The 25,578-nt window shown below is 38.4% G+C and overlaps 1 protein-coding gene across 22 annotated transcripts in view; it reads left to right on the top strand.

Moving 5' to 3' along the window:
* The window catches only part of ARHGAP12 (Rho GTPase activating protein 12), a 118,612-nt gene that overhangs the window by 69,794 nt on the left and 23,240 nt on the right, over positions 1–25,578 (top strand). For 5 of the 22 annotated variants that reach the window (XR_014817834.1, XM_021064804.2, XM_084980089.1 and 2 more), the window contains 2 exons: positions 5,207–5,332; positions 16,465–16,526. Coding sequence is in view for 21 of the 22 variants with exons in the window: in XM_021064804.2 (XP_020920463.1) it covers positions 5,207–5,332; positions 16,465–16,526 (188 nt within the window). In the remaining variant the exon portion in view is untranslated. Of the gene's footprint in view, positions 1–5,206; positions 5,333–8,858; positions 8,949–10,398; positions 10,468–14,195; positions 14,365–16,464; positions 16,527–25,578 lie in introns of those variants that run through there. The other 17 variants (XM_021064801.2, XM_084980086.1, XM_013980220.3 and 14 more) reach the window with 5 other exon arrangements.

Here is a 25,578-nt window from a genome sequence, read left to right as displayed (position 1 = left end):
GAAATAGTAAAATGTTGCTATAGATAGACTGTGAGAGATTAAGTATGTGAATTGTAATCCCTAGTGCAAGCACTAAAAAAAACTGTAACAAGAGAGACTCAAGAAATTTAGGAATTCCTATTTTGGCTCAGTGGGTTAAGAACCCTCACCATAGTGTCTGTGAGGATGTGGGTTCAATCCCTGGCCTCGCTTAGTGGGTTAAGAATCTGGTGTTGCTGTGAGCTGTGGTGTAGGTCACAGATGTGTCTCAGATCTACTCCCCAGCTGCAGCTCTGGTTGGACCCCTAGCCTGGGAACTTCCATATGCCACAGATATGGCTCTAAGAAGAAAAAAAAAACAAAACCCCCACAAACTATAGATAAATTAAACTATAATAGTAAAAACTACCCAAAAGTCCACAGAGAGGCGGGGAAGGAAAAATAGGAATGATAAAATAGAGAAGAAATGGGAGTTCCCATCATGGCTCAGTGGTTAACAAATCTGACTGGGAACTGTGAGATTGCGGGTCCGATCCCTGGCCTCGATCAATGGGTTAAGGATCTGGCGTTGCCGTGAGCTGTGGTGTAGGTCGCAGACATGGCTCAGATCCTGTGTTGCTGTGGCTCTGGGGTAGGCCAGTGGCTACAGCTCTGGTTAGACCCTAGCCTGGGAACCTCCATATGCCATGGGAGTGGCCCTAGGGGAAAAAAAAAAAAAAAAAAAAAGGAAATAAAATAGCAGACTTGAATCTGACATAATTACATTAAATGTAAACTGTCTAAACACAGCTATTAAAGGATTTTCAGAAATGATAAAAAAAAAAACCCATGACCCAGCTATATGTTTCTACAAAATAACTTCCTATGTGATGATATTTTACATTATGCTAAAGGTTATTTATCAGATTATCTACAGTAAATCTCATACTTCAGGGTACAATTATAGAAGCTTTTCCAGTAGAGTTAGGACCTAGATTATAACTTTTCCATCAATGTTCTATTCAACAGTAAAATAGTAAAAGGGAAAGAAAATTGAAAGATAAAAATTGTTCTTTTGATCATTAGAAGATTAATAGACATGGCAAACTCAAAACTGATGACAGTTTAGCAAGGTTGTTGGACACAAAATCAACCTAACAACTACCCATTTCTTTAGTAAAAAGTTTCTTTGAGAATGTGATGGGAATAAAGATATTCTTTATAGTAGCAACAGCAAGAAGAACCATAACTAAGAATATGCCTCTGAAAGGTTCGTAAGGGCTTAATGAAGAAAATTTGAGGGCACAATTGAGGGACATGAAAGATGACCTGAAACGATGCCATATACCATCATGATCTTGGATTTACTTGGATAACAGTGTCCATGTTGATCTGTAAATTCACTGCATTTCCATATACCTGTCCCCCTCCACCTCTTTTTTTAACTGCTGCTATCTTTTATTTGCAAATAAAGGCCTGTTGCTGAGTAGGGAGAATGGGGACAGGGGGACAGGGAAGGGGTGGGATTCCTGCTATAGTGACGAGGCTGTGTGGTAAGCGCAGATGTTTAGAGAAGTAGACCAGAGAACATAATAGAAAGCTCAGATGTGGCATCACAAGTCAAGGGGTAAAGCATGGACTGTGCAATAAGTGTTGCTAAGATTATTGGTTATTCACACGAAAAAAATGAAATAAATGTCGATCTTGACCTTACCTCACACCTAATGATTAATTAGAAGTAGGTGACAGTTGTAAATGCAAGAAGCAAAACTTTAAAGGCTGTAGAATGATATGTCAAAGAATATCTTTGACTTCAGAGGGGATGGAGTTCTTCAACAAGACTATATAAGGACGAACTGTAAAAGGAAAGACTGACAGATGTGACTCCGTGTGACTCCGTAAAATTCAGCAGGACACCTTTTAGTACAAAAGATACCATACACAAAGGGGAAGAGGTGACCTTTGGACAAGGAAAAGATACATTCAACTCACATGGCTTATAATGGCTTAGAATCCAAAATATGTAAAGAACTTTCCGGTTCTTTCTGCACGTATCAGTGCGAGAGAAGCCAGTTGAAAATAGACAAAGTATATGACTAAGCAATACAGAGAATAGGAAATACATGAAGTGAGTATTTGAAAAGATGTTCAAATTTACAAGTAATTAGGAAAATGAAAACAAGATAGCATTTCACCCTTCAGATAGATTCCTCCCCCCCTTTATTTTTTTAACGGGTGCACCCGTGGCATATGGAAGTTCCTGGGCCATGGATTGAATCTGAGCTGCAGCTTCAACCTATGCTGCCACTGTGGCAATCAATGCTGGATCCTTTAACCCACTGCAATGGTCTGGGGATCGAACCCACACCTCTACAGCAACCTAAAGCCACAGCGGCTGGATTCTCAACCCACAGCACCACAGTGGGAACTCCAGATTTTAAAAAGTTTGTGTATGTACACATATTCACTTTATATACATGAATGCATACAAACTCAACAGTACCAAGTAGGGCAGTGCAAAACATAATATTCTTCTGGTAGGAGTGTAATTAATACCACCACCTCAAACATGTCCATTTGTCACAGAATGGTGAAATTGGGGCATCTACATATGATGTAGTATTACACAGAATTGAAATATAAATGATTTGGAGCTCCATACTCACAAGCTTAGATGCAGTGTTGTGTTTGTTTGTTTTTTAATAAAAATATGAAAAAGCAAATTGAAGATTGATACATGTGATAGGATTCCATTTATATAAAATTTAAACCCCCACAGGTAATAGTGTTTATAGATACGTATATATTAACTAAGGTGTGGAACACATGAGGATAATGAATACTGAATTAGGTGGTACTGCTGGGAGGGAGGGAAAGGAAGAGAATCTGGAAGATGGGTTCAGAGGATGCTAATGTTTTATTTCTTTTAAAAATGAAAAGATACTGGTCTCATTTATATGTGCTGAAGCTTGGTAGCGGGTTTTCATTATAGTTGCCATTATTTTCTTTCTTTCTTTTTTTTTTTTTTTTTTTTTTTTTTTTTTGTCTTTTTGCTATTTCTTTGGGTGGCTCCCGTGGCATATGGAGGTTCCTAGGCTAGGGGTCGAATGGGAGCTGTAGCCACTGGCCTATGCCAGAGCCACAGCAGCGCGGGATCTGAGCCGCGTCTGCTACCTACACCACAGCTCACGGCAACGCCAGATCGTTAACCCACTGAACAAGGGCAGGGATCCAGCCCGCAACCTCATTGTTCCTAGTCGGATTCGTTAACCACTGCGCCATGACGGGAACTCCTGCCGTTATTTTTCTGATGTTTGAAATAAGTCAAATAAAAATACAGTTAAAATTCTTAAACAAAAAAAAGGTGGCTTTTAAGAGGATTTTTTAAAAGGTTAGGTTTTAGCCATTTCATTTAACTACATGTGTGTATGTGTGTATTTTAACTGGTTTTCTTATTTTTCTTTGTCTTCTGCTATGCTAGATTTTATATCTGACATTTAATTCATGCTTTATTTGCTTTTATGAACATTCCTTTGCCTAGTAAAACTATTAGCACTTTTAAAATTGTGATTATCACTTATTTTAATTTTACGTTATTTTTGTTGCCCTGTGGAAAGGATTTCCAGACAATTGTGATAAAATAAAAAGCTCAAAAGCTAGGGTGGATATCCATTAAAGTTCATACTGAAGCTTACACGCAACAACACATTTTAATTATTGCTCATGGTGATGGTACCGAAGAGAAAACACAGCAGTGTAATAACTGGGTGTAGTTTTACTCAGTGGTTTACAGCACAGACTTTTTTTTGGGGGGGGGAGTATTTTTAAGCTTCATCTCTCTTCATTCTAGAAATGATCCCTTGGTGAACTTCTGTGATACATTTTAAGATTGCTGTTTGTTAACCAACAATGAATGAAAAACACATCCCCATATGTGACTGCCTGGTTTTGGCAAATTTTAATATGAAAAACAAAGTAACAGCTTTGGGAAACAGTTTAGTGGACTGTCTGGACTCATTTTGGAAAGTGAAGAAATGGCATATTGTGGAGAAAGATGTTGGAAGATTTTTTAATGTTAAAAACATTATAATTGTAATAATATGGAAATTTAATAATATATAATATAGTAATTTTCACTGAAATTACAACGAGTCATTAAAATTTAACATTAACTGGGCTCTTTAGAGAAGTATCTCTTAGGTAGTGTCCTTTGGTTTCAGGAGAAGAATGTATCCCTTAAAAAGTAGATACATTTTCTTTTGTCATTTTACTCTAAATTTATTAAAGTTCCCTGTATAAAACAGCATAACTCTTAAACTGCATGTTTTTCAAATGCTTATGCTTGGTGATTTACTTGACATTTCAAACGCAAGACTTAATACCTTGTTGATAAACATGTTCTTAATTTTATATGTAATATCCATTTGGCTTTGTATGCAACTGATATGTTGACGATAGGTCTTTGAACTAGTGCCATCTCTAAGCTTTTAACCTGGTTATGTCTTAACCACTTCAGAAAAACAAATAATAGTGTGTTTGGCTTGTAAGTGGAAAGAAAAAGTAAAAACAAATAAAACTCCCTTGAAATATGGGAATACTGCTGTGTATGAAAGCATTTTTTAAATTTTTTTCAGGAAGGGAGCAGTGATGTGATAGGGAGTGGCCTGGGGGTATATCTACTTTATTGTTTGTTTGTTTATTTTGACTGTGCCCTCAGCATGAAGTCCCACTCATCACAGCAGTGACATGAGCAGCTGGAGTGACAATGCCAGATCCAAAGCCTGTTGTGCCACAAGGGAAATCCTGAAAGCATCATTTTTAAAAACCTAAACCAGAAATTGCATTCATTTGTATTTTCCAAGTAGAAGGAACCTTAAAAAATGAATGTGTCTGATGACCTCATTTTATAAATGATAATTACAAATATTTATTGAGAACCTATTAGGGCACCAGTTGGCACTTTTTATACTGTTTAATTCTTATACCTCTACTTCTTTTATATCTGTTTTATGTTGCCAAAACTTAGACTTGGGGAGATTAAGTGGCCAAAGATGAAGCATTCACTCGATCCCCTTCCTACCCTGAAATCTGATCTTTTCGATTGTGCTTCGATGCTGGTCAGAGATGAGCAAACCCATGTTAGTGTCACAGGGTGAACATGGTCTAACACCATGTGTCACTTGGAGCCAGCATGTTTAGATTCCACTTTTATTTCTGTTATTTATGAGGTATACTTTGTTTTCTCTAGTATAATGCCTCATCTCAGCAGCAAAGAGAAATAATTAAAAGTAGGAGTCTGGACAGGCGGCTGCAAGAACCGATAGTGTTAACAAAGTGGAGACATAGCACCATTGTGTTGGACACCAATGACAAGGTAGGACTTTTTAAAAACATCTCTTGAGAAATTTGGCAAGTTATTTATTCATTATTTTATTTTCTCCTTAACTGAATCTCATACCTTGGTGACTGCTCTTTTACTGTATGTCGTATCAAGTCATCCCAGAGTAAGGTTTGGTTTTGAGATTTTTTGAATTTTGCATGATGGACTGACTTATGTGTGGCATAGTGATGTGTACTGTGATATATTTGGACCTAGTAGGTGACACTTTTTTTTTTCTATAATATTTTAAAGTCACATATCTGTTATTGTTTGTTTCCAGTCTCTAAAAGGTTTAACGGTAAAGACATTTAATTAACTTTTTCCAGCCCAGGGAAGGTTGGAACCCAACCCACTCTTTTTCTAAGTGCTCTCTGCACAAAGTGCTCCTTTTATCAATAGAAACATAGCATTCGCTCTTAAATAGGGGATGAAATTTGATGCAAACATGAAATTGGAAAAGCCATAAAATTTTGAACTTCCTTGTGAGTTACATCTTTACATTGTGACTTCATTTTGGGGGTAGAATAGGAAATTAGTACAAATTAGGCATGTTAGTGCAAACAGGATGAAGTCTCCTGAGGCATAAATATGCCTGGTTACTTCCAGTCTGTAGTTCCTTTATATCTTAGTCAAATCAGGTCACTTTTTTTTTTTTTTTTTTTGGTCTTTTTAGGGCTGCACCTGAGGCATATTGGAGGTTCCCAGACTGGGGATCAAATCGGAGTTGTAGCTGCCCGCCCTACGCCACAGCCATAGCAATGCAGGATCCAAGCCATGTCTGTGACCTACACCACAGCTCACGGCAGTGCTAGATCCTCAACCCACTGAGCGAGACCAGAGATCAAACCTTTGTCGTCCTGGATACCAGTCAGATTCATTGAGCCACAATGAGAACTCCAAACCAAGTACTTCTAATTACTGTTGGTAAGGCTGTTTTATGGTTGAGTATAGATGACATATTAAAGGAATGAAATTCTGGAGTCTGTGCTATTGAAGAATGCTTAAAAATATATTAGCATTGAGATTAACCCAGGAAGATAAGAGTCCTAGAGATTTTGATAGAAAAATTCATTTAGCTCTAAGAACCAGATTACAGTTCAGTGTATTTAGAAAGCTGCTATAACATATGTCATGAATGCTCTAGTGCAAAAGCCATTTTTGAACCAACTCCACTGCCTCTTCATGTTGGAACAAAAAAGATATTTGGTAACGTAGATTTAAAATTTTTTTCTCCTTAATAATCTTTCTTGAGGTTCACTTTCAGTCTATTGTTAGAATAACTGGCCTGAAGTTCTTATTACATATCGTTTCCCTTTAATTGTTGCAGAATGCGAGGGCATGATTTCTCGAGACCAGAGATTTACTTATTTTGGGTAGAAATGTTTCGCCCCCCACCTTTATAAGTGGAATCATGAGTAATTACATCACTACGTAGACTCTTATATCATCACCTAATATATGTGTTCTTAAGATTTACCGGAACAAACTAGCTAATATATGTAGGGGTGAAATCACCTTATCATATAACTTGAAATGTAATTGAAGAAACCTAATACTGTGTAGCAAACGTTGTTATGATGATATAGGTCCTAATTTAGTTGCCAGACAACCTGGAGGAGGTGTGTCTGTGCGTGTGTGCACACATGTGTGCATCTGTTTGTTTCTGCCTGTGTATGGTTTTTACTAAAACCTGCTACTTGTAGACATTTAAGCTATATATGTATATGCATATGCATTTATAAATATACATAAATAACTATATATGTAAAGTTGTTTCTGTTTATAATAATTGTAATTGTTGTGTTAATATTATTACTCTATTTGCTGTGGTTTTCATTTCTGTAGAACTGATAATGCTATGAAAAATAAGTCATAATTACCATTCATTTTATTCAATTATTTTCTAGTTTATGGGTCATCACATGTTTCTTTTCTCAGGCTGTTTTAATTGTAGACATTCTTTTAGAAGTCAAGAAATTGAAAAGTGAACCATCTGAAGCTGTCAGAAAAAAGTAATTAAATGAGGCTAAATTGAGATTTGGACATTCAATGTAATTTCTTTTTATAAAGATATATTTGATACGACTTTAATATTTTCTCATGTGTAGTGTAGGCCTTAGATGTTTGATTTTAAGGTTGTCCCTTCAGAGATTTTTCTCTGTAAACTTTCACTGCTACCTAGTTTCTCTTTTTTACAAATTGTATAGGATGTAAGCCTGAAGACTTTTTTCTTAGTGAATAGATGTTAATATTTTTTGTATTGTTATTTCATACAAATTCTTAGGCTCATCAACAGTACCTTACCCAATTTCACATATGTAGAAGAGTCAGTGATACAGATGTGAAGATGAATGTCCAAAGAAATTATTTGGTTTTTAAGGAAAACTAATAATAAATATTAGCATGTGATTTTTCTAATTCTCTTCTAAAATTCTTCAGAGCCTCTGGGAGAATGGAGAAAATTTAAATGGAACTTCCCTATTGGGCCAAGAAAAGTTTTTAATTCTTGTGCTCCATGAATAGTCTTAAAAACGTCTGTGGTAGACATCACATACCATGTTTTAATATTGACAAAGAAAAATTGCTTTAAAAATGCATGGTATTGATTTGCTCCTATTATAATTCTTTTAGACTTAGACATTAAAATATTTTTCTTTTTTCTGGTGAGTCATTAATCTGTAAATCTGAGGTTTCTTTGCATTTAAAAAAAATCTCTTTTACTTCTAATAATTGGAAAATTAGCTATAAATTACATTAAACATTAATAGCAATTTAATATCTTACTTAGCTCTTGACAAAAATAAAGTTCTCATTCTGGCAGTTACCAGGTAGTTCTTTGACTATTCCTTGTCTAATGTCCTGGTACGCATACCTACCATACCAAGAGCAAGTCAGTGTGGTGACTGTTCCTTTTTTTTTTTTTTTTTCCTGCGTTTTAGGGCTGCACTTGAAGCATATGAAAGTTCCTAGGCTAGGGGTCAGTTCGGAGCTACAGCTGCCAGCCTACACCACAGCCACAGCAATACCAGATCCAAGCCATGTCTATGATCTACACCACAGCTCACAGCAGCTCCAGATCCTTAACCCACTGATCAAGGCCAGAGATCAAACCTGCATCCTCATGGATACTAGTAGGGTTGTTTCCACTGCGCCACAGTGGGAACTCCGACTGTTACATTTTTATCCACAAATGTTCAGATTTTACCATTTTTAAATACGGTTAGTTCAGGCTGATGCAACATCATGATTTTAAGGCATCATGCATCATTTCTTTTGAGTAATTCCATATGAGGTATTTAAATTTAACTGTAATTGGTATGAAATAGGCCGTATGTCATAAACTTTGTGACATCTGTAGTTTTCACATCTGTACCATATTAGTTTCAGAGCTAATATAGAAGGGAAATAACTAGGGAAGAATTTTTCTTAGCCTCCCTTATTAAGCCCTCCCACTGTGAGTAGAGGGAGAAATATAATGATATAAAATAGAGTAACATTTTTCATTACTTATTTCTTGTAGGAATCTCCAACTGCCTCAAAACCCTGCTATCCTGAAAATGAGTCTTCTCCCTCTTCACCAAAGCACCAAGATACAGTTAGTATGATAGCAGTATGTAGATGCTATAGTCCAATTCTTTCAATCAATTTCAATACATTAATTTTCTCTTAAGTGTAATTTTTAAATATCTCTTGGGCGTCTATTAAATTTTGTTGGTCTTTCGAAAGAATAATCATATAGTAGGTTCAAATTAAAAATCAGATTTTATTGATTTGAAATACCCCTTTTGTGTAAAATATGGTATCTTCATGATTAACTTGTATACCATATTTGTACGTGCTGACTTTATGCTTGATTTTTAAGCATAAATACAAAAACCTCAGGAGAATACCATTAAATTACACTATAGCCTTTCTTCCTCAGGCCAGCAGTCCAAAGGTAAGAAGTGTTTCCTTCCTTCTTAACCTGCTTAGATGCCATTTCCCCCCTAAGCTGTAAGATGGATTGCCCAGCCTCTGACAGGTGATTTGGGGGACATGTAACTTTTCAGGTTTCCCCTAAATTGGAAGACCACCAGTGACTTTTCTTCAGATGCCCATCTTCCCTTTGGAGGAATTTTACTTGATCTGGGTGTTTGCAGTCCCCCAACTTTCCTCAGACCCACTGCTCTTTTTTTTTTTTTGGTCTTTTTTGGGCCGCACTTGTGGCATATGGAGGTTCCCAGGCTAGGGGTTGAATCAGAGCTGTAACGGCTGGCCTGTGCTACAGCCACAGCAATGCAGGATCCAAGCCATGTTTGAGACCTACACTGAAGCTCACGGCAAAGTGGGATCCTTAACCCTTTGAGCGAGGCCAGGGATTGAACCCGTGTCCTCTGAGCCACGACAGAAACTCCAAGACCTTTTGCTCCTCCCTTCTGTGGCTCCCATTTCCTTCTAGAGCGAGGACCAAACTTTATAATGAGCCTATGAGGCTGTGCATGCTGAGTCCTGCTTTCTACCTTTTATCTTTTGCATCATTTGACACAACCATGGGTACATAGGCATTAAATAAAGATGAACATGAACATGATTTTAGTGGTTTTGTCAGGAATCACTGTATGAATCTAAGGTGCTGTTTTCTATAATACTCTTTCTTTGTCCCTCTAGAACAAAGCAGAAACTCCTTTTTAACTTATTTTAAGTATCGATGACATATAACTTCTAAGAAGACTGTGCATAAGTTATTTACATTTTGGTGAAAGGGCATTTCTAGGTAGTCCTAGAGACTGGAGTTGATGATGTTCCACATGCATTGTCAAGGACTGTTTGCACAGTACTTGCCCCATACGGTTACCCCCATCTCAAGAGTCTGAAGCAACCTGACCGGCCTGGACTCACGTTCCCCTCTCATGGCCATGCAGGGAACTGCCTCACCAGTTTCTGTTGCAGTCTTTGTTTACCCTCAGGTGAAGGAGCAGCTCAGTTAATTCTGCCTGAGACCATTCTGTTTTCTATAAGCTGCAGCTCGTCCTTTCCCTCCTGCTCTCGGCCCCTCCTTGAACCTCTTCTTCCTCCTTCAGCCCCTGCTGCCTCTTCTCCACTCGCCCTGTTTCCACGGAGTCTTGCCTGTCTTTCCCACATTTACTCAGGTAATATAAGCAGATTTTTTTGTCTACTTCTTTTGTGAGTTAGAATCTGGTTGTTGTAAAGCCTTAGTGGTAAGAGAAAGGAAGCAACAAATTTAGAAATGAAACTGACATCCTTGTCAGGTACTTGATGTCATCTTTAAATCTCTGCAAATTGCCAGGATTTGTATTGTAGATAGACCTCTTCATTCTCTTCTTTTTTTTTGTTTTGTTTTTTATTAAAGCCATATTGAAACATACCTAACATACTCTACAGTTCACCCACTGAAAGTGTACAGTCTTTTGTATATTTAGATCCATGCAAACATCATCACAGTCATGTGGCGTGTTCTCATCACCTTGAAAAAGTTTCCTTTGTTATCCTCCTCTCTACCTCCACATCCTGTCGAACCCTAAGCACCTAGTAATCTGTCTTCTGTCTCACTAGATTTTGCCTCTTATGAACATTTCATCTGAATAGAATCATATAATATGTGGTCTTTTTTGACAGGCGTTGTTCATTTAATGTGTGATTTCATTCAGTCTTGTCTTTTCAGATCAAACCGGATTAAAATTTCATACCTTAATATAATTTTTTTTTTTTTTTGTCTTTTTAGGGCTGCACCCTCAGCATAGGGAAGTTCCCAGGCTAGCGGTTGAATTGGAGCTGTAACTGGCAGCCTGTACCACAGCCACAGTGACACTGGGTCTAAGCTGCTGCTGCGACCTATACCACAGCTTACGGCAACGCCAGATGCTTAACCCACTGAGCGAGGCCAGGGGTGGAACCTGTGTCCTCATGGGTACTAGTTTGGTTCATTACCACTGAGTCACAATGGGAACACCTATACATTTTAAACATGTTCATTTATCTTTTCCTATTTTATTTCCAGTTTTCCAATGCATTATTTTTCACAGTCACTTCAAGTCCTTTTTTGAAATAAGCAATGTATATACTTTAAAAAAAAATCAATACTATATTTTTCTCCAGTATGATTACAATACAGATTAAATAGGATTTTGTGGGCTTATCTAAGAACTTCATCTGTATTTGTCCCAATGAGCTTATGAGAACATGCATTTTAAAGTTCCCAATTTACTGAGTAAAAATTTAAGTAATAAAACTTGGAAACTTGAGTTTTTGACCTTGTGTTTCCAATTATAGTGTTAAAATGCCTTACCCATTTGGGATTAAAGGACATTTCAGCGTGTTCTTGAACAAAAGTGTTTGTGGGCAAAGTTGCTGATTTTTTTTTTTTTTAAATATTGCCATTCTAAAGCCTTTATTATTTGTTTATTTATTTTTAGGGCCCTACCCTCAGCATATGGAAGTTCCCAGGCTAGAGGTCGAATCCAAGCTGTAGCTGCTGGCCTGCGCCACAGCCACAGCAATGCCAAATCTGAGCCACATTTGTGACATACACCACAGCTCACGGCAATGCCGGATCCTTAACCCACTGAGCGGGGCCCGGGTTCGAACTTGCAACCTCATGGTTACTGGTTGGATTCATTTCTGCTGTGCCTCAACAGGAACTCCCTAAAGCCTTTTTGAAAAACATGGTTTAAACATTCATTTTCTTTATTATACTGATCCTTATAACATTTTTTTTATTGAGGTGAAATTCACATGACATAAAATTAGCTGTTAACCATGTTAGGGTCTGTAGTTCAGTGACTTTAGTTTATTTAGAGTGTGTGCAGCTGCCACTCCTACCTGGTTTCAAGACGTTTTCATCACCCCAGAGGGTGACCCCTGCCCTTTAAGCAGTCTCTGCACATTTCCCCACCTCCTTTCCTCCCCGCCCTGGGCAACCACTAGTTTGAGGGTTTGTATGGATTTACTTGTTCTGGAAGTTTCATTCCACTGGTTCTTTTTCATACTGTATCATTGGGGAAGATGACTTACTCCGTATAGAAAAAACAAAACAAAACAAAAAAAAACAAACCTTTTATTACATGATTATAACATGATTAACTGAAGGTAAAGATTTTAATGGGAAATAGTGATTTCGGTAATTCTGGAGCCTGCAAAATGATTATAAACCTGTAGAAGTTTTCCCAGATTACTCAGTAGAGCTGGCATTTTATTGTTTTCTTGCTTTATTAGTATAGGATAATCTTATTAAAATCTTTTTGGTTAAAATTTAACCATATTTTGCTAGTTCTTTTTTTGGAGTGTGTGTCGGGGGGCACCCATGGCATGTGGAAGTTCTTGGGCCAGGGATTGAACCTATACCCCAGCAGTGACCCAAGCTGCTGCAGTGACAGTGCTGGATCCTTAACCCACTGTGTCAAAGGAGAACTCCCTATTTTGCTGATTCTTATTAAAACGTTCCTGCCACAAGCTGTGGTGTAGGTTTTAGTAGTGTGGTAGCACAGATATGTTGTTGGCCAGTCACTTCATGTATTGAGCATGTATTGTGCACCAGGTTCATGCTGGCTGCTCTGCTGGACATTGTCATACATCAGAGAGCACAGAAGGTGTGGTCTCAGGGTACAGCCTTATAGAGCAGAAGGCGAATAAATAATAGGTAATTGTGCTTTGCACTAATGCACCAAAGGAAACCATTGAGGGCCATGGTAAATCATTGGAGGGCAGAGGAGCTCTGACTTGAGGGGTCGGGAAGCCTCCTGTAAAGTGTGTCCTTGCAGCCGATACCCCCTCCACCCAGTCCCCCAAGCTTGGGAGTCCCTCAGATCTTCCCTCACATCCTGTCAATTCTGGCTGCAGAACCGCTCTCACACTCCCCCCCACCCCCGCCCACCTCTCACAGCCGCTGCCCTGGTTCAGGCCATCAGCATCTCTTGTGGGAATGATTAGTGTTCTGGTTGGTTCTGAGTCACCTGCACCTACTTCATTCTTTCCACTGCCTCGTTTCTTGCTGCTTCTCCACCTCACCCAGTACGTTGAAGGAACTCACAGGGCCTTAGATATGGTGCTCTTTTAGCTTCTGTGCTTTTAACTGCGTCATTCTCATCGTCTGCTGTTTCCGTCTAGCTGACTCCTGTTCTTGTTCTTGTGTCAGAGTCTAAGGAAGCCTTCTCTCACTCCTGTCTTTCTCGTCTCTGGTTGAGGTAGATATACCTTTTTATCTTTTTTGTTTTGAAGGAAAATACAGCATTTATTGCAGGACCCAGAAAGGTGAATGGGCGGCTCATGTTCACAAGATCCGAACTCCTTGATGGCTTTGAGGAAAGGCTTTTTATTTTATTTTATTTTTTTTTTAATTTTTGGTCATGCCCTTGGCATTTGGAAGTTTCCAGGCCAGGACTTGAACCTGGGCCACAGATGTGGCCCAAGCCACAGCAGTGACAACGCCAGATCCTTAACCCACTGTGTCACTAAGGGAACTGCCAGGGAAGTTTTTAAAGACAACATTTTGGGTGAGGGCTGCAGGGGGCATGACTTCGTTCTCGTTGGTTGGTGGCGAACCAAGGATTGTGTTTCAGGAGGCTTAATCATTAGCCTCCTGGTTCCAACCTGTCTGGGGTCTACATCTTGTGGTCAGCATGTAGTCTCATCCTCCACCTGTTGTGGGGTGGGGGGCGGGGGGTGGGTCTTGGAGGGTCTCCTGGGGAGTCAGGGGCAGCTGTGGTTCTCTCTATGGTCATAAGAGCTGGCAGCCTGAATATCGGGGAGTGATCATTCCCGAACTCTTGGTGGAGGCAGACATCCTGCTTGGGTAGACAAGCCTTCCTCATAGCACTCATCACCTGTAATCATTGTGTTTGTATTTGTATGTTTTGGATGTGGCAGGTATTGTTCTCATTTAATGTTCAAGTTAGAGGCCTTATCCTTAGAGTGTTAGTACGTGAGAGGGTCTTGGTCCCTGTGAGAATTTCATGGAGCTCTGGGCCTTTTCCTTAAACAGTGCATGTACATGCGCAATTTTGTACAGTGTCATCCCGGCCATTGATCAGGTAAGAATCCCTGATCAAGAGTCTCTCCCCTTAGGCTTTGCCGTCTCTCACCACTGTTGCCCCATGCACTTTCCTTCCAGTTCTGATGTTTGCAATTCTGTCTTTTCTCTGCTGTTTTACTCTGCACAACTCCAGCTTTGGCTTATTCCCATCTCTGCCTTACCAGTTCCTGTGCCCACATAGCCAGTGCCCATCCTCTCAGATTAATGTTACTTAGTTCCTAAATCACTGAGAGTTTTTTTTCCCCTCCCTGCTTCAGATAGTAAATTGAGAATGTTCTTAACCTCCTGCGCATACTTAAAACCATATAATTGATATTTTTATTGAGAGGCAACCGAGAGCTCTTAGGGAAAGTCTCAGACTTACATATGTAAGGAGATACAGAGTATGCTTTGTGAAAAAATTACAGTAATATGGATATTTCCCAAGTTCCCAGTATACCAAAACTGAATAACATAACAGTTTATCAGCTTTGTCTATAGATGTAGTTTTTATCAGACTAGGCAAACTTTCTAACATTATCTTTTAGACATTATGGGGAAAATATGCAATGTTATGTTTTTCTCCCATACAGGAAAGATTTTTTTCCCCTAATTGAAGTACATTGAAGAAATGATGTATGAATTAAATAGAGATAATTCTTAATTGGAAATATTTTTTTTCCTGTATGTTTGTATATTGTGTGTGTGTTACGGTTGAAGTAAAATTGACTGCTTTTCTTCTGTCTTTTTGCTTTTTTTTTTTTTTTTTAGGGCCACATCCGTGGCATATGGAGGTTCCCAGGCTAGGGGTCTAATTGGAGGTACAGCTGCTGGCGTACACGACAGCCACAGCAATGCCAGATCTTAGTCGCATCTGCGACCTACACCGCAGCTCATGGCAGTGCCGGATCTTTAATCCACTGAGCGAGGACAGGGATCAAACCCACAACCTCAGGGTTCTTAGTCAGATTCATTTCTGCTGTGCCACCACAGGAACTCCAAAATTGACTGCTTTGCCATGTACATACAGCGCTTCCTAATGTTGAATTATTGCTGTAGATACTAACTCATTTTCATCAAATCCATCCGAATACAGGAAACTAAAGTAACAAAAAAGTGCTCCTTCAGTGCTACTGGGAAGAATTTTATGATAACATTTAACCTGGGCACAGCAGCTTTGCTTTGCTAGGGTTTGATGATAAAGCTATATTGCTGTTTTTTACATCAGCTGACTAATATATCTAGTTTATCCAGAGCCCAAGTCACCATCTGATACTGTGTGTAATGAAGCACACATTGAATTCTTTATACCACATTAAGGCCAGTTCTGTGCACTTTTCAGTAATTTATTAAATACAGTCACTGAATTTATGCTACCTAGTTGTTACATTCTGACAAAATGGGTTAGTACCTCAAATAATTTTCAGACTGTACTGTTGTAAAATAACAGCAAGGTAAATAATTCCTTTTTGTGGTATTTATCATTATAGCATTGCATCACTTTCTTGGGACAGGATGTTGTAAATCATTTTCCCAGTGCTGATTTGTAGCATTCATATGGAAATCCAGTTTGATTTTACTTTATGGCTGCTATTACTTGAGAAGAACAAATGTGTATAAAAATAACTGAAAATAACTTTATAGAAGTATTAGGTAATTATATCTTTAACATAGTCTAGAACTAAACTTATTACATACTGACTAATCTTTACTTTCAAGCTAATTTTTAGAATGCCAGATTGTTTTCCTTTTTTTTTTTTTTTTTTTTTGTCTTTTTGCCATTTCTTGGGCCGCTCCCGCGGCATGTGGAGGTTCCCAGGCTAGGGGTCCAATCGGAGCTGTAGCTTCCAGTCTACGCCAGAGCCACAGCAACGCAGGATCCGAGCTCCGTCTGTGACCTACACCACAGCTCACGGCAACGCCGGATCGTTAATCCACTGAGCAAGGGCAGGGATCAAACCCACAACCTCGTGGTTCCTAGTCGGACTCGTTAACCACTGCGCCACGATGGGAACTCCCAGAATGCCAGATTGTTTTGACTCGGTTGTATGTAAGAATTTGGACCTCATTGTCTATGTGAATGATGTATAAAAAGTAATTCCTCTGTTCCATACCATAGGGCCAAGAGAAATATGGATTATTAAATGTAACAAAAATTTCTGAAAATGGGAAAAAGGTTCGGTAAGTACACAGTCATTAATGTTCTCATGTTTCACCTGATTGAAATAAAAACCATTTTATTTCAAAGGTTCAGAAATTTCAAATGTGTTTTCTGATACATATTTGGGGCTGTCATGAAGTGTAGGAAATTTTTTCTTTGTCTTAATTTCTTAAGGTAAGATTAAATTCAGAAGTGATAAGGCAGAGGAATCTTGAAGACTTTTTTTTTAGGGCCGCACCCATGGAATAGGAAGTTCCCAGACTAGGCGTCAGATTGGAACTGCAGCCTATACTGCAGCTCACAGCGACACTGGATCCTTAACCCCCTGAGGTTCCACATCCTCATGGATATTAATAGGGTTCATTACCGCTGATTAGCGAACTTTTTGTTTGCTTGGTTGGTTGGTTTTGGCCATGCCATGGCGTGCAGAAGTTTCTGGGCCAGGGATGGAACCTGAGTCACAGCAGTGACAACACCAGATCCTTAACCGCTAGGCCACCAGGGAACTCCAGGCAGAGAATTTTGAACAAACATTAGCTTTATTAAAATATTTTTTTTCTGTAAGTGATAAATACATATGGCAAAGTACACAAACCATTCGGTCAAAAGTTAGTCTCCAGCCATCACTTTCCTTCCCTAGAGGCAACCAGTTACATCTAGCGAGATGTTCTGTTTTCCTCCGGAGATAGAAAAAATACATATTTGTATGTGTATAGATAATTCTTTTAGCATAACCTTTTGGCAGATTATCTTGGAGATAGTTCTCTTTCATTGCATGTAGAGCTGGCACGTGGTTTTTAACTACTGTGTAGTTATATGGCTCTATCATAGTTTATTTAACTTCTTTATTTGCAAGTATGTAAATATGCTTATGTATTGGTAGACATTTAGGATATTAACTGTTTTTGCTGTTACGAGCAGTATTACACTCAGTGTCTTAGTTCTTTAGCAAGTATGTAGATATGCCTATAGAACAAATTTATGAAAGTGGAATTGTTAGACCATACGCGGTGGTCACTTTTGTAGAATTTCTAAATTATGCCTCTAGGAGCCTTGTATTTCGCCACCCCTTTATCAGTTCAGTATGTTTTCAAACCCTTTGATCATTGCTAAGAGAGATTAGAGAGAAAATGGTATTTTTATTTGCATTTCTTTTTAGCGGGGTGAAGTATCAAAAGCCATTTATGTTTAATTTGTGGTCGAATTATCAGTTTATACCCTTTGTCTGTTTTTCTCTTGGGTTGTTGTTTTTTTTGGTTAATGGGTAGTACCTCCTAATGAATTAAGGAAATTAACGGTAGGATAAGTTGCATTTCTCCTACTTCTTAAAAACTGCTGAAATGCTATGATTTTATAGTGAATATTAGATCAGTTGTTTAAGAAGTTTAAAATTTACATTTAGTTGAGTTTTTTAGATTTGCATTTTTTTTTACTCAGTGAATTTTATTTTATTTATAGTTGTACAACCATCATCACAACCCAGTTTTACATTTCCATCCCAAACTCCCAGTCCATCCCTCCCCGGTCAACCTGTCTCCTTTGATAACCATAAGTTTTTCAAAGTCTGTGAGTCACTTTCTGTTCTGCAAAGAAGTTCATTGTATCCTTTTTTTCTAGATTCCATATAGGAGTGATAGCATATGATGTTTGTGTCTGTCTAACTTCACTTAGCATGATAATTTCTAGGTCCATCCATGTTGCTAGAAATGCCATTATTTCATTCCTTTTAATGGCTGAGTAATATTCCATTGTGTACATGTACCACACCTTCTTGAGCCACTCCTCTGTTGATGGACATTTAGGTTCCTTCCATGTCTTGGCCCTTGTATATAGTGCTGCAATGAACATTGGAGTACATATATCTTTTTGAGTCATAGTTTTCTCTGGATATATGCCCAGGAGTGGGATTGATGTATCAAATGGTAATTCTATTTTTAGTTTTTTTGAGGAATCTCCACACTGTTTTCCACAGTGGTTACACCAATTTACATTCCTACCAGCACTGTAAGAGGGTTCCCTTTTCTCCATACCCTCTCTAGCATTTATTATTTGTAGACTTTTTAAAAAAGATTTTTATTTTTTCCATTATAGTTGATTTACAGTGTTATGTCAGTTTTTACTGTACAGCAAAGTGACCCAGTCATACATACATATATATATATATATATGTATTCTTTTTCTTACATTATCCTCCATCATGTTCCATCATAAGTGACTAGGTATAGTTCCCTGTGCTATACAGCAAGATTTCATTGCTTATCCACTCCAAATGCAGTCATTTGCATCTATTAACCCAAAACTCTCAGTCCATCTCATTCCCTCCCCTTTCCCCTCCCCCTTGGCAACCATAAGTTTGTTCTCCAAGTCCATGAGTTTCTTTTCTGTGGAAAGGTTCATTTGTGCACTATGTTAGATTCCAGAAATAAGTGATATCATATAGTATTTGTCTTTATCTTTCTGACTGACTTCACATAGTAAGGGTCTCTAGTTCCATCCATGTTGCTGCACATGGCGTTATTTTGTTCTTTTTTATGGCCGAGTAGTATTCCCGTCTGTAGACTTTTTGATGATGGCTATTCTGGCTCTTGTAAGGTGGTACCTCATAGTAGTTTTGATTTGCATTTCTCTAGTAATTATTGATGTTGAATATCTTTTCGTGTGTTTTTTGGTCATCTGTAGATTTGCTTTAATTGAACTGTCTTTGTCAGATTTTGGTACTTGGAAGTTCATCTTTAAGTGCTCTGAAATAGCTTTACAGATTATCTGCAGTTACCTGTTCCTTAAGCTGTTCCTTGGTAGAAGTCAGATGAATTGGATGTGTCTTTCTTTCCCTTTTGGGCGTGTGTAGTGCAGGTATGTCTTTGGCCACTTCCTCTGTTTTCATTGCTGTCATTTCCTCCATGATAGTTAGCCTTTTAGATTTTCTGCCTCTTTTGGAATATTTTTGATGAGTTATGTTTTCCTGAGAATATCATCCATTTCATTATCTTCAAATTTATTTATATATATAGAGTTGAGCAAAATCATGTTTTTTTTTATATTTTATTTTATTTTATTTATTTTTTCTGTATCCATCTCAGTAATTTTATTTATTTTTTTAAATTTTTTTTACAAAATAAAATACATATATTTAAACACAGTTACATTCACACAGATTATTATATCGTGGATCTTAAGAAACAAAGTAAGTGACTCCCTCTGGAGAAGTGGAATGGAAAATATGCTGAGACAAATAGGAAATTTATTCTATACTTTATCCCATTTTGTATGGCTTTCATCTTTACTATTTAGTATTATCTGTTACATTTCAATTTTTCTTTAAAAATTAGCATTATGTTAAAACTGTGTATATTATGCAACTAAAATTTATAAAGAAGAAAGCCTTATATACCATTAAATATTTTATATAGCATAATAAAAAGAATAACTTAACTGGTAAGAATAACAAAAATAATACACCATCTGAAAATAAGTAAAATATAAAATGCATAAATTGGTTAAAAAACAGTGTAACTATATAAATATGTAACAATTTGTTACATCTTATTGATTCTTCAGTAAAGGCATTATACCATTCTAGGTGATGTGATAAACAAGACATTATAGACTTTACATTGTAGTATGGCGAGAAATGGTTATTAATAATACAATTGTAGAACTGTATTATTTGTACAGTGGCATTATTTAATTATAATTATCATAAATTCTTTGATGGAGAGGAAATCAGAATCAGATGTAAGAAGATGTCAGCATTCCAAGAATGATGTCAAATGACCCCTTTCATGGTGGATTATGCACTTATTTACTATGAGATATATTTCTTCTCCAGAGATTCCTTGTTTGTAGATTTTTGGTTTGCAGTTATTCTGAAGTTTTGATGTAAGAGTCTATATGTGTATGAGATTTTTTTTTTCTTTGCCATTTCTAGGGCCGCTTCTGCGGCATGTGGAGGTTCCCAGGCTAGGGGTCTAATCGGAGCTGTAGCTGTTGGCCTATGCCAGAGCCACAGCAATGTGGGATCCGAGCCGTGTCTGCAACCCACACCATAGCTCACAGCAACGCCGGATCCTTAACCCACTGAGCAACGTCAGGGATCAAACCCACAACCTCATGGTTCCTAGTTGGATTCATTAACCACTGAGCCACGATGGGAACTCCCTATGAGATTGTTTTAAGTTGTTGTTCTCTTAATTGCAAGCTCATCTCCAGTGTTCTGCATTTGTACCCACCTCTTCTCATGATTTCTGATTTTGGTGGTATAATTGTGCATGGATGATTTCGTATCTTTACTGTATATATACCTTTACTGGTGAGCCTTGTCATTTGTGGAATTTTTGTTTCCTGTTGCTGCCTTTTCTGCCTAGAGAAGTTCCTTTAGTATTTGTTGTAAGGCTGATTTAGTGTTGCTGAATTCTCTCAACTTTTGCTTATCTGTGAAGGTTTTGATTTCTCCTTCAAATGTGAATGAGGGCCTTGCTGGGTAAAGTAATCTTGGTTGGAGGTTTTTTCCTGTCATCACGTTAAGTATATCATGCCACTCCCTTCTGGCCTGCAGAGTTTCTGCTGAAAAATCTGCCGATAGCCTTATTGGGGTTTCCTTGTATGTTACTTGTTTCTTTTCCCTAGCTGCTCTCAAGATTTTCTCTTTGTCTTTAATTTTGGTTAGTTTGATTAATGCGTGTCTCAGGGTGTTCTTCCTTGGGTTTATTTTATATGGTACTCGTTGTGCTTCCTGGATTTGAGTGAGTGGTTCCTTTCCCATGTTAGGGAAGTTTTTGGCTATTAGCTCTTAGAATTTTTTTTCTGTCCCTTCTCTCTCTCTTCTCCTTCTGGCACCTCTGTAATGCGGCTGTTGGTGCGTTTAACGTTATCCCAGAGTTCTCTGAGACTCTCTTCATTTGTTTTCAATCTTTTTTCTCTTTTCTGTTCCGCATCCATAATTTCCACTAATCTGTCCTCCACCTCGCTTATTTATTCTTCTGCCTCCTGTGTTCTGCTGTTGGCTGCTTCTAGTGAATTTTTTATTTCAGTTATTGTATGTTGCATCTCTTCTTGTTTGAGTTTTATATCTTGTATCTCTTTGCTCAGTGTTTCCTGTAAGTTATCCATCTTTGCCTCCAGTTTATTTCCAATGCCTTGCATCATCTTCAGCATCAGCAATCTAAAGTCTTTTTCCTGGAGGCTAAAAATCTCCTCATTGCTTAGCCGATATTCCTTTCTCCCTCATCTGAGTTATAGTTCTCTGTCTTTTTATTTTTACAGGTTTTTGGTGTGGTGCCCTTTTTACAGATAATAGGGTTGTAGCCTCTCTTATTTCTGGTGTCCGCCCCCCTTGTGGCTGAAGTCAGTTTGGGGGCTTGCTGTAGGCTTCCTGATGGGAGGGGCTGATGCCTGCCCACTGGTAGGTGGAGCTGATTTGAATCCCTCTGGTGGGTGGGGCTTAGTCTCTGGATGGGATTGGAGGCAGCGTGTGCCTGAGGGGTCTTTAGGTACCTGTTTACTGAGGGGCGGGGCTGTGATCCCTCCTGGGTTGTTGTTTGCCCTGGGGCTTCTCAGCACTGACTGATGGGTGGGACCAGATCTTCCCAAAATGGCCAGCCACCTCCAGAGAAAGGCAGCTGCTGGATATTCCCGAGAGCTTTGCCTTCAATGTTCCTCCCTCATAACAAGCCACAGTTGCCCCTGTTTTCCCAGGATGTCCTTTAAGAACTGCAGTCAGGTTTGACCCAGATTTCTATGGAGACCTCACTCTGCCCTGGGACCCAGTGCACGTGAAAGTCCGTGTGCGCCTTTTAGGAATGGGGTCTCCGTTTCCCCCAGTCCCGAGGAGCTCCTGCGCACAAGCCCCACTGGCTTTCAATGCCAGATGCTCCAGGGGCTCTTTCTCCCAGTGCCGGATCCCCGCACGTGAGAGTTTGTTGTGGGGCTCAGAACTCTCACTCCGGTAGGTGAGTCCCTGTCTGTGAACCAGTTAGTTTTCAGTCTGTGGAGCTTCCTACCCTGGAGGTATGGGGTTGTTTATATCGCGAAATCGCCCTCCTACCTCTTGATGTGGCCTCCTCTTTTTCTTCTGGAGTAGGGTATCTTTTTTAAGGTTTCCAGTCCATTTGGGTGTGGATTGCTGAGCTTTTGGTTGTGAATTTTGTTGTTTTTAGGAGAGAAGTCGAGCTCCAGTCCTTCTATTCTGCCATCTTCAGAGTTGAGCAAAATCGTGTTTTAATTTTCTCTGTTTTAGTAGTTACCAAACATTTTGCTCTGAGGACCCCTTTAAACTCTTAGAAATTGTTGGTTACTTTTGTTGGTGTGGTTTATCTCTAGAATTATTTATTGTAAAAAATTAAAACTGAGACTTTTGTTTCTGTTTTTGTTTTTTTTTTGGCTGCACTTGTGGCATATGGACGTTCCTGGGCCAGGGCTCAAGCTCGTGCCACAGCAGTGACAAAACTCCCCTTAGCCTGCTTCACCATATGGGAACTCCAAAACTGAGACATTTTAAGAATCTTTATTAACTCTTTTAAAACTAATAACCTGTTACATGTTAACATGAATAACATTTTTTTTTTTTATGAAGAAAACCCCCTGTGTTTTCTAATGCAAAAAATTTCCATGAAAAGAGTGGCACTGTTTTAGGTTTTCAGAAATCTTTACTATTTGGCTTAATGGAAGATAGCTGAATTCTCATCTCTGTTTTCAGTCAGTCTTTTGTGATGTATTGTTTTGGTTGAAGTATATGTGGAAAATTACCCTTTATATAGATTAAGTTTGGAAAGGGAAGAATATTTTAATAGCCTTCTCAGGTAATCGTGCATACTTTTTTGCTGCACCAAAATTCCGTAAATGTTAGTTGCAGTTAACATTCTGAATAACTATCCTTGAACTTTTCATACTCAGTTACATTTAAATCCATAAATCTGTGTTCCTTTTTCTTTCTTTTCTTTTCTTTTCTTTTTCTTTCTTTCTTTCTTCCTTTTTTTTTTTTTTTTTTTTTTTTTAAACTTTTTAAGGCTGCATCTGAGGCATATGAAGGTTCCCAGGCTAGGGGCTGAGTTAGAGCTGTAGCTGCTAGTCTATGCCACAGCCACAGCAATGCCAGTCTGAACCACATCTTCAGCCTACAACACAGCTCACAGCAATACTGGATCCTTAACCCACTGAGCAGGGCCAGGGATCGAACCCTCTTCCTTGTGGATACTAGTTGGGTTTGTTACCACTGAACCCCTATGGGAACTCCTGTGCTATGTTTTTCAATTAATCTTTACCCAGGCATAATATTGAGGCATCTTATAGGCTATTTGAAAAATACTGGTCTACTAAGTTTGCTGATTTTTCAAATGTTGACACATTTTATTTTATAATAGCAAAAGAGTCACAAATCAGTAATAGCATCATCAGAATCATTGTGTTTTGGAAAATTGTCAGCCTCACTGTGGCTGATGTGCCAAGTTTTCCAAAATTCTGCCTTATGTTTGAAAGCTTTAACTTGTTATTGTCAACAAATAATATCATTTATTTTCCTTGAAATGACAGGCTCACTGCATTTATTTTTGAGATAATGTCTACCTGCCAGATACTCAAGTCTAAATAACCACAGTGTGTCTGTCGGTTGTTTTTTCAGGAAAAAAATTGGTTCCATGAAAAAAAGAAAGACTAATTCTGCTTGCAGCTCAGTCACAGAGTCTTTGGGTCAACTATCATTCATTTAAGATTCATATATTCAATTTTCGTTCTGAGATATATATCCTGCAGTTTTTCTGATTTTGAAAATTAAACTCAAGTTTATTTAAAATGGAAGTATGTTTTAGAATTTTTCAGAGTAGAGACATTAGTAGATGTTATCTAAAGAAATAGAAGATTGAATATAAAATGCAATTTACAAATGAAAAAAATCCTTCCAAATATCGCAAGAGATCCACACAAAACAAAGCAATAAAATAAAATGAAAATATAACAAAATGATGCCATGAATGGGCAGGCACCACCAGACATACCTATGAGGTCATTGTAAATAAATGTACATGTACTGTACTTATGGAAAGAAAAAGGTGCTCAGACTGCAGCCCAAAATAACACCCTACTCAGTATTGTATAAAAGGAGATGTCTGAAGAATGATTCAGAAAAGTTAAAATAAGCCAAAAAGCATATCAAAAGTATAAAAGGTAAAAAGGAATAGGGATCTTTGTGTGTGTGTGTGTGTGTGTGTGTGTGTTTTTAGGGCCGCACCTGTGGCATATGGAGGTTCCCAGGCTTGGGATCTAATCGGAGCTACAGCTGCCCGCCTGCACCACAGCCACAGCAACGCCAGTTCCGAGCCGAGTCTGCGTCCTACACCATAGCTCATGGCAATACCAGATCCCTGGGCGAGGCCAGGGATCAAACCCGCAATCTCATGGTTCCTAGTTGGATTCGCTTCCGATGCGCCACGACGGGAACTCCAGGAATCGGGATCTTAATGGCAGAGAGTTTCAATTCAAGGGGAAGGCACTAAGCATCTTGAAAATGATAAAGCACTGTGGATTGGTCCACATCGAAGATCTAATCCTTCAAAGTAGCTTTTTCACTGAATAAGCAGCATTAATGACCATATGCAAAATAAAAGGAAAAAGTAGTTTGAAACTCAGTAGCAGTAAACTTTCACTTTTCAAATTCAAGTAAACATAAAACGTTAGTAAGATAATAAAGTAGGTCTAATTGATAGTAAATTCCATATTCTGAAAATGGAGAATAAACCTCCTTTTGAGTGCCTATAGGGTTGTTTTTTTTGTTTGTTTTTTTGTTTTTTGTTTTTTTGAGAGTTAAGTTTTATTTGGGATGAAATTAGGACTTAAGCCCAGGAGGCAGCATCTCAGGTAGCCATTGGAAACCACTTGGAGGAGGTGAGGGGGGAAGCTAGGATCTATGAGTTTTTGCAACAATGGGGAGGTAGTAGGAATAAAAGATTTGCAGATAACCAGATTTACAGAAAAATTTACAGAAAACCATTTCTATGGGAAGACAGAGATCTGGGCTTACTGAAATTACTCCTTTGATGTTTTCCTGAGCTCCCTCAGGGTTCATTGGCAGCACCCTGGGGA

Source organism: Sus scrofa, chromosome 10 (assembly GCF_054392235.1).
Source record: "Sus scrofa isolate SSC_HxYL_T2T_F1_AM1 chromosome 10, Sscrofa_HxYL_maternal_Yorkshire_Landrace_v2.0, whole genome shotgun sequence".
NCBI classification, from domain to species: domain Eukaryota; kingdom Metazoa; phylum Chordata; class Mammalia; order Artiodactyla; family Suidae; genus Sus; species Sus scrofa.
Note: the sequence above shows the minus strand (reverse complement) of the source record. Positions and strands in the feature narration are given on the sequence as shown.